This window comes from Salvia splendens, chromosome 2, assembly GCF_004379255.2.
Source record: "Salvia splendens isolate huo1 chromosome 2, SspV2, whole genome shotgun sequence".
Classification (NCBI taxonomy): Eukaryota; Viridiplantae; Streptophyta; class Magnoliopsida; order Lamiales; family Lamiaceae; genus Salvia; species Salvia splendens.
This window is the reverse complement of record NC_056033.1, coordinates 29,786,555-29,796,702: the sequence shown is the minus strand read 5'-3', so window position 1 is coordinate 29,796,702 and position 10,148 is coordinate 29,786,555. Positions and strand designations below refer to the sequence as shown.

The following is a 10,148-nucleotide window of genomic DNA, read 5'->3' as shown; positions in this document are numbered from 1 at the left end:
GGAAAACCGCTGGTTTCAACGACAAAACCATTGGTTCGGTCAACAAACCGTCTGCCAAAAGCTGCGCCATGTCGCCTCGTGTCCCGTGCCGTCACCGAAAGCCACCGAACCGGCGGTTAACCGCCGGTTTCCGGTCCAAAAACCGTCGGAACCGACCGGTTTTAACGCATGAAAAGCTGCGCCTCTGTCCCCTCCCTGACGCCTTGGTTCCCGCGCCTGAACCGGTGGTTCCACCGGTTAACCGACGGTTCCGGTTCGAAGAAATCGCCACGGTTCCGGTTCGGAACTGGAACCGGTGGGCATCTCTACTATGACACTATCGGTCTTTATATCTGAATCACATAAAACATATAAATTGATTATAGAAAATAATTTTTTAACATCATAGTAGGATTTAATTAACATTATATTTTATATTTTATAGTAAACTAAATGAATTATTCTCACTACAACTAATATACACTTGTAGCATATGGAACTATCTCACAATTATAAAGTAGTAGAAAAATCAAAATAAAATATCCACAACCCATTAATGTGTGGAAATCATAATTCAACTACAAAAGCTTGATGAATACCTTGATTTGTTCATTGGAAATATAGTGTTCATTCTATTAACAATATAAACAATTTCAATTTCTTGTCTTCCTTTAACCTTATCGTTCTTTCTTTTTCTTTGTACTGACTGACATTCAATTGTCTTTTATTCTGCATGCACATAACTTCCATTTGTACTTCAATTTCTAATCTAACTTGGTATACCTTTTGGTTTCATCAAGCCTTAGATATTGATAATGACGAATGATTGTGCATCTCTTTCGAGTATACTTCTCTTGATTGTTTTTCCCATGATATTAGAATGGCATAAAGTCTCTTTGTTCCAAAAGTGTTTTCAAGTCTTTTGTAAATTTTCAAGAATTATTCAACTACTTTTGGAAACTCTATTTCAGTTGATGAGGACAAGGTTGAACTAGAATAAAATTAACTTCTAATATAACAAGGATATTTTCCAAATTTTCTTTCCAAGTTTGAAGTTTGGTCCTTCTAGTTCAACTAATGTTAAAACGATTTGAGGTTTGTTTAGAGAAGTCAACGACACTTGAGAAGATATTTCGATAATATCACATAACATGCTTAATTGGTAAGACAAAAACTGTTCATTTGGGGGCTGTCAGAAATTAAAAGTTGATGGCCCAATTAAACATTCATACAAATGTACTCATTTTTATTAAAAGTTGATGGCCAAATTAAAAGAAATAGGACTATAGTAACTTCCTAAATATTCTTACAAGGCTACAGATATTAAGAGGGTCCACAGTGGGAGAGCCGCGGCCCGTGGCTCAGGTGCGCGGCCCCCACTGCAGAGAGCCACGATCGGTGGCTGGGAGCCGAGAGCCGAGAGGGAGCAGCGGTCGCGGCCTTCACGAGGCTCAGCCGTGTGTTCCGCGGCCCACCACTGCAGCGGGCGCATTTCGTGGCCCAGCCACCGATTTTTTTTTTTTTGCTTCTTTTTTTTATAAATACACACCATTTTTCCTCCATTTTTCTACCGCAATTCAAACACCACTCTTTCCAATCTATTTTAATTCAACTTCTGAAATATGGATTCCGACGATGAACGGTACCAAGAAGCGGTAGATCTGGAGTTCCAAAACCTAGTTGCAGCGGTGCAACATGAAGCTGCCGAGGCGGAGGCGGCGGCAGTGGCAGTCCCTCGGCCGTTCTATCATCGGCAGTATATCGACCGTGACCATGCCGGGGCTGACCGCCGGTTGATGGAAGACTACTTCGGCGAGAACGCCCGTTATCCGCCAGAGATTTTCTGTCGGCGATTCAGAATGTCGCAATAACTCTTCGTCCATATAGCGACGAAGGATTTGCTGCAGAGCGATGGGCACCGGAAGATGGTGCTAGTTCGAGCTCGGGTATTGTCATGGAGCCCCTGCAGATGGGTGTACCACGTACTAATGAATACTTGATCCAGCGGTACATCGATATGCAGGCTGATTTGGTTGAAGAGGTCTGGAACCGTAGAAGGAGCGCCGCAGAGTGATATGGGTTTTCGGGTTGTTGTTTTTAAACTAGAAAAATTTCGTTGTATAATTTTCCAATTTTAATATAATACAACGAAGTTCTTGTTAAACTTTTTTTTGGCTAGGTTGTGAAATTTTTTTTTTATTTACAATCCAAATTATTTTATTTTAATTAAAATTATAAATATCATATATTATAGTCTAATAAAATTTATTGTAGTTAAATTACAAAATATCATTAAAAAAAGCAAATAAATTAATTTTTATTTTGGAGCGAGCCACATTTCGTGGCCATTGTTATTTACCATTGTGGAGAGCCCAGGAGAGCCACATTTGGTGGCCGGGCCAACTTTGGTGGCCTCAAGGGCCGTGGACACTCTAAATCACTTTTATGTATACTTTGTAGTCCTAGTCCTATTATATTTAACTTTTATACTTATTGCACATTTCTATATTGCCACTTGACAAGATTCTTGAAATGGGTTCATCCACCGTTTAACTTCCGAAAGTGTATAAATTTTTTAGTTATGAAATTGGTGAGAATGAGTAACACCCTTTTGAAAATAACACAAACATATTTCATTTATAAATAAATCTTAGTAGTAATATTTTATTTCATTATGCAATTGAGAAGGTGTAATTAAGTAGTAAGCTATTAGAATTTGATTTTGTGATATTCATTTCAGTATATTATTATTTGATTTGGAGACATGTATGTTTAGTACTCCCCTATCTAATTTTATATTGAATCTAGAAGATAGTATTATTTAATACTCCAGCATAAAAAATAGTCTTATAGGTGACGACACAAATTTCAATATAAATTGATAAAATAATAAAAAAAAATGAGAAAAAACTAATAAAGTAGGAGGAAAAAGAAAAATGAATAAAGTAGGAAAGATATGTTGAGACTATTTTTTTAGACTATCTCAAAATATAAAGATAACTATTTTCTATAGGCAAAGTGAGAAAAAGAAAAAATGAATAAAGTAGGAAAGATATGTTGAGACTATTTTTTTAGACTATCTCAAAATATAAAGATAACTATTTTCTATAGACAAAGTGAGTACTATTTTTTATTAATTATTTTATTATTAGGATTTAATTTGATTTATTTTCTCATAAGAGCATCCGCAATAGGGACAGATGTTCCGGCAGACAGATGTAATTTTACGGAATTAAAATTTTGACACAAATATGAGGAAAATGCAACCATTTTATTTTTAAAAAACATACATAATTTAAAAAAATTACATAGTTAAAAAAATACATAGTTAAAACAAAGTACATGTTATGCCTTGAATCTGTATAGTTCGCCACTAGCCGAGTCATGGGGTCAAGGGGGCGACGCTCCCTTGACCCCGGGTTACGGGGGCGCGGAGTGCCCCCACCCTGACGGTATGATATGTTTTTGTTTTAGGCCTTCATTTTCAACGATAATACATGCGTTAGAGTTTTTTAAAAAAAATGTATATATAGAGTTTTAAAAAATCAAAAAATGGGACGTCCGCCGTCACGCCGCAATAGCGGACGTCGGGGCGGACGTCCGCTGAAACCGACGGACGACCTCTCGTCCGTCAAGGACGTCCGCGTCCGCCTCATTTGATGCAATAGCAGACGTCCGCCCCGACGTCCGCTATTGCGAATGCTCTAATATCTCTCCCATGAGAATAAAGAAATGAATTGTGAAACTCATGCTCCAATCTTAATCAAATCTCCTAAATTTTTTTCATATATCTTTTTAAAATTTTCTACAAACTAATACTCATGTTCCACATAATGTTTTTTTTCTTCATATTTTCTAAATATCATAGTATTAACTAACGATTCTATGCAAATCTCTTAAATCCTTTTCATATTATTCATTATTTTGGATACTTTCTCCAAATGAGTATGTTATAAATGGAATGTATTTTGTGTTATTTTACTTAGTCATGCAACATTCATATTTAACTATACATTCTCAAAATACGTAAAATCCAACTTAAGAAGCATAAAAAATACTGTATTTCATTTTCAGAAACTAATACGTAAAATCCAACTTAAAAGCATAAAAAATAGTACTACTGTAATTCATTTTCCAGCATAAAAAATACTGTAATTCATTTTCAGAAACGGATCCCTTTCAAGAATTTTGGCCACTTAGCATCATTGTATATCGTATTTATTTATTGAATACTAATAAGTGTCTCTGAACCTCGTTTTTAAAAATTCCTAAAACAACAAGGACAAGGACAAGGAACATGGAAAAAAATTATAACGATCAAATCATACTTATAACTTTGGATTGCCTGCTTTGTTTTCTTTTCCATGTATGAACTTATATTCAATTTAAAATATTTGATAACAGCTAATGGTAGCCCCAACACCTAAATGTATATGGAAAAATGTTCTTGAAAACGTTCGTAATTAGGTTAGGTGGGGTTGGGGTGAAGAAAGGGAAGTTTAATCAAGAAGCGCTAGTAGTTGGAATTGTCTAAGGTTCAATCATAATAATATTAGTAACAATTACTCCACATATAACCAAGAAGGTAATGACAGATTCGTTTCAATCTGCTAAAGTCTCATTCATTTGGTGGACTCCAAGTGTCGTATTAAAAGTTCAAATTTGAATTGGGGTAATTGCATATAAAATTACTTTGATCATATTAGGGTTTATCTTAATTTTTTTAATTTAAATGACAAATCATGAAGTTTTAAATAATGTAATTCTTCCACAATGATTTTTACCTAAGTAAATGTGGTGCAAAATTATGCACATATGTAAAATTTTGGAGATATTAATAAATATTGATGTTAATGTGTAATGTGTAATGTGACAGGCATAAATAACCAAAGAACGCTGTTTTGAGCTAAAAAAAATACTATAAGTTAAAACAAAACAAATTTAGTCAAATAGAACCAGATTTTGGAAGTTAATAAATTATTATGAAAATTTTAAAAGGGACAAAAATGACTTACTCTTCCTAATTTTACAATTTTTCATACTACAAAAAAGCTCTACAAGTACATAATAATGGCGGTAATTTGTTTTTAAAAATAAATCATATGACTTCTGCTATACTCTCTTCGGTTTCGGTTCCCATTAGTTGTTCTATTTTGCTATTTTTATCCGATTCTTATTATTTGATACATTTCACTTAGTATTTGGTAAAATGACTTTGTACTTTACTAATTCATTTTACCCAAAATTACTATTATAAAAGTAAAACCATATTTCATTAAATTATTTCTCCTATGTTTCTAAATAAGGTCAAACAAATTCTTAAAAACCACAACGGTCAACTATCAAACAATTAGTTGGGAGCAGAGGGAGTACTAATGAGTTTGTTCGGTGACTGTGGATTAGTGTAAAAATAATACAATTTCGGTCTGCATGTTTTCGTAATTGTGTTCCTCCATGAGCTATAGTTATGGTTGAACTTATCAGAATGGGTCTTGAAAAAATCAGTTTTTGATTAATTGTATTTGTATTTGTATTTGTATTTGTATTTGTATTCAACGGTTTGGTTCAATAGAAAAGGAATACACCTAACAAATTTCACATCTGTGTAGTTCTACTCTTTTTATCATTCCAATTCTGAGAGTTTTCATTGAGTTCCATGTACAACAGCTAAAACGGTGCATGTTTGAGTCAAGGTTCTTAATGAAGGATATACCCTAATTTTGCACTACAAACAACGATGATTTCAAGTCAATGAAAGAAGACAGCCGAAAAGGAAGGGTATTTGTTATGTAAGGAGGCTAAAATTGAGGGGTAGTAAAAGTCTTTTAGGTAAGGAAATTGATATTAGGCTAAAACCATGTATCGGTAAATCACTAATTACTTACACTTTATGCGTGTGAGTGTGACTCCCCAAAGAAGAGCAAGATTTTATCGTTTAATATTAATTAATACAAAAATGCGTATTTATTACTTTTGTCCTTGCACCCATTGACTCATTTAGATAATTGAAATTAATAATAATTTTAAATTTTAATTCGACTAAAATACAGTAGACGATTTTTACATTTGAATGAATATATCAGTTAAACTATTTACAATTAACTCTATATTTTCCAATTTTTCTCTTTAAGCCTATTAAAGCGTGGTCCCTGCTACAGACGCTTTCTTATTTTGTTAGTATTACTAAAGCTAAACTAATTCTTTATTTTTGCTATTACCATTAATCACTGCGATTAAATTAAATGAAACCGCCTACCAAATTTACAGTATGCCCTTCCTTAGTAGTCCACCTTCCCGTAGGAATAGCCCATTTTGCCGTTACATGATTACATTCGTAATAATTAGGACAACTGTTTTTAAAGAATATTAACACATAATTAGCAAAAATTAAACGTACACAATTATCGGAAAATAAGGAGAAATACCCCAAAAATTCTTGAGGTGAGAATGAAAGTGTCCAAGCATGTATAAGTTGGTTGGGTTGTGATGATGATTTATATTTGTAGAGGCAAAAACAAGGTAGAGAGAGAGAGAGAGAGACGGCGGCCGTCCGGCTAGAGTAATCGGGACGGGAATCAAAGTGGTGGTTCCCGTTCTGTAATTTGGAAGGGCTAAAAGGTAATTACGGGCGATGATGTTGATGTTTATAAAAATAGCAAACACCGATTAATCCTCTTTCTCTCTCTACAGATTTCCACGCGAAACGAAGCTAATCTGAATCAAATACCAGAAGCACTGACCGCACAAGCGCTGCGAATTCCTCTCTTGCTCAAATTGTGCTCCCCCTCTCTTTACCTCTATTCTCCATTTTTTTGCCGGGAAATTTGTTTGTGGATTTGAAATAGCAGCCACCTTCTGTTTCTCCGACCTAATCGTTTTCCAGAACTCGAAATGGAAGGCATTTTCCTTGGAGGATTTGAACTTCGTTCGGCGGCATTCGTGTATTACAGAACTGCTAGGTAATCAAATCACACATGCACACACATACTAATTGAAATTCCTTTATTTCTTTGTTCCTAAAGATGGAGGAAAATTTCAGATTTTGTGCTTTTTTAGGGATCATGGGGATAATATTTTGACCCGGAACGATGCATGTTTTCTGTTTTGCAGCAACGAACCGAAATTTAATTTATAACCTGCTGGAAATTTGTTTGTTTTATAAGTATTTATTTATTTATTTATTTGTCGAGTATTCAGCGCAGTTTGATTACTTTGAGGAAAGTATGGTAGAATTGAGGGTTTAGTAGAGCCGTATTGGTGGTGAATGGATTCTGGGGATTCTCCCACATCAGCCAGCGAGATAAAATGCTGTGACCGCGACTGCGATTGCAACGATTCTTCGATGATGGAGAGGACTGGTGTTCAGGCTGTAAAGCGAAACTGTGATGAGTATGAGGAAGAAACCTGCCTCTCCACACAAAATGCCCGTGTAGAGATAGGAAATGAATGTACGGCTCTCCGTGAGATGGTGATCAACCAGCAGCAGACCATTGAGGACCTGATTTCTGAGTTGGAGGAGGAGAGGAATGCTGCGTCCACGGCTGCCAATGAAGCGCTCTCAATGATTCTGAAGCTTCAGAAGGATAAAGCGGAGTTTCAGATGGAATTAAGGCAATTTAAGAGGTTCGCAGAGGAGAAAATGGCTCATGATCAGCAGGAGACGTTGGGATTGGAGGATATGCTGTATAAGAGGGAGGAAGCAATACAATCACTTGCATGTGAGATTGACGCATATAGACAAAAGATGTTGAGCTATGGGCTCTCAGAGACTGAAGTTGATGGAGTCGTCCAGGCTATGAGCCGCAACTACAGCATGATTGAGGACATCGAAGGTCAGTTTGACTATGTAAATGAGATGTACCCTCCTCTCAAATGCAATTTGAATGATTCAGTAACTTGTCCAACTGGTGATGATGAAATGCCTGATATTGAGAAATATGCATTTGGGAAAAATCCGCATTCAAGCGACCAATTAAAGGATTTGGATTGTCGAATCAATCAATTGGAGAAAAGTCCAAAGGCCATTTATCCTGATGGTGAATTAGTTAATGCAAAACACGTGCTTGAAAAAGTAATAGTTGGCCATTCTCCAAGAGCTAGGAAGCTCTGTACTGACGGCCCACAGGTACCTTTTGCAATGGCTAAAGAAAAGGGCCCAGAAATTTCCAAATATTCTCCAAAGTTTGCCGGCAGTTTCAAGAAGTCGGTGTTTTCCTATATTGAGGAGAATCCTAGGAAGGCGGATAATGCATCGGAATATGGAGATGAATCGTGTGACAGAGTCTGCACAGTTGATTCTGTTCAACAGGGACCTATTAATAATCAGCCAATGAGTTGCAATGCTTCTTTTGGTGTTGGTGGTGATGAGGAGTTGAATTATTCCAGTTCTGAAGACCTTGAGATTCAAAAGTTATATGCAAGACTTCATTCTCTTGAGGCTGATAGAGAGTCTATGAGACAAGCAATTATTTCTATGGGGACTGAGAAAGCACAAGTGGTGCTGTTGAAGGAGATAGCGCAGAATTTATGCAAAGAAATGTCTCCAAAGGTTACGCCCTTGAGGAAGCAACATGAGACCAGGAAAGGTACCTTCATGTCGATATTCAAGGTAATTCTGATAACAAGATTTGACATGATTTCTGTTCATTCATGTCTCTCCATGATGCAACTCTATGTTTGTGGCATGATCTGCCAGTTTTGTGCTATGCTGCATTGTCTTTTGTTACCCCCATTGATCGATAGGCATTTAATAAGACACTAGACCTGGTTGTGTTTGTACCCTTCAGGGACTAGATATGCCCGATCCCTCCAGGAGAACATGACTTTCATCATGCTCTTAACTACAACGTTTGCCCAAACAGTAGTGCTCCACATTGAATATTTTCCTGCTTTAGTACTGCAGTACATTGTATATTTTCCTGCTCCTTGCCACAAATTTGCTCCTAGTTGCCCTACTATAAGTGCAGTACTTTTTCAGTTTTTAATTGTTGGGGCAATCATCAGAAAAAAAAAATTCTTTTTTTTGGCTGTGTTATCATTAAGTTCTCCTTGGTTTCATCTCATCAGTGTCTTGTTATACAGCTCCAGTTGTTGGATATTTACAGCATAGTGATGAATAAAGGAGTTCAACTGACTGTTTTATTAAAAAACCAACTTTCTATAATTCTCTTTGGACCATGCTAAGAAGTTTTGAATCCATTCATTGGTGTAGTGATTATTACTGGCCTCGTGTTATATAACTAAATCCCTTTTGAATATGTTATGTTCATCCCTAGGAAATATTATTTCATTAACTGCTGACCATATTTTACTCCCTTTCTTTTTCAGTGGATTGTTCCTATTTTTAGCTGGAGAAGAGGACGAAGGGCCAGGTAAGTGCATATCCATCAAATTATAATCGATTGTCTTTTGCTGCATTTAGCCTTTACTGCTTAAAGCCTACTTTTCTCTAAGCAAAGCTGCCTGCGTATTTGCTTACCTCTTACATTAAGCATAAAACATTTATATCCAGAGACATTACCCTGGACTGAAAATAAAGCTTTGATTCTAAACTAACCGGACTGAGAACTCATAACTATCAAAATGTTGGAGTAAAACAATAAAACCGAACAAGAAGACAGATGCTCCAAAAAGTTTGTTGCACTGAGAACTCATAACTATCAAAATGTTGGAGTAAAACAATAAAACCAAACAAGAAGACAGATGCTCCAAAAAGTTTGTTGCACTTGATTCTAGCGAGCATTTTTGCTCATGAAAGTTGTTTGTATTTTCTCAGGTACATGTTCGGTTTATCAGCCAACAACATTGGCACGTTAGTGCTTTTAGACCGGAGCCCTCGTGTGGGATTATGGAGGCATCAATTCATTACAAACACGCAAAACTAAAGAGTGGGAAATCAGTATGTGATGTCTTTGATCATCAAAATGGATTTATGGTGCTTGATAGCCACTGTTTGCTCCTTACTTGCGTTCTTTGTATTTAGCGTTGTGGTCAGTCACCAAATATACAAAAACCTGTCTATCCAAGCCTCTTGCTGCCTCTTTTGTGTATATTGAGTTTTTGTATGAACTCTCAAGTTTATTGCTTGCTAAATAAACGAATTTTCCACCCTCAGTTAAAAAGAATTCGTCTAATTTGCATAGCCTCTACTGTTTTACTAATCGGAAGCT

General features: G+C 36.1%; 1 protein-coding gene across 3 annotated transcripts; it reads left to right on the top strand.

Annotated features, from left to right (window-relative positions):
- Window positions 1-6,440: 6,440 nt before the first annotated feature.
- LOC121792145 (myosin-binding protein 7-like) lies at window positions 6,441-10,100 on the top strand. 3 transcript variants are annotated; one of them, XM_042189970.1, is made up of 5 exons: window positions 6,441-6,597; window positions 6,670-6,938; window positions 7,182-8,587; window positions 9,307-9,350; window positions 9,755-10,100. In XM_042189970.1, exons 3-5 carry the CDS (start codon window positions 7,244-7,246, stop codon window positions 9,861-9,863), a joined length of 1,497 nt encoding a protein of 498 aa, XP_042045904.1. In that variant the 5' UTR covers window positions 6,441-6,597; window positions 6,670-6,938; window positions 7,182-7,243; the 3' UTR covers window positions 9,864-10,100. The 3 variants fall into 3 exon arrangements, with proteins under 3 accessions (XP_042045904.1, XP_042045903.1, XP_042045905.1); XM_042189969.1 differs by having other exon boundaries at window positions 7,177-8,587; XM_042189971.1 differs by having other exon boundaries at window positions 7,090-8,587.
- Window positions 10,101-10,148: the final 48 nt, after the last annotated feature.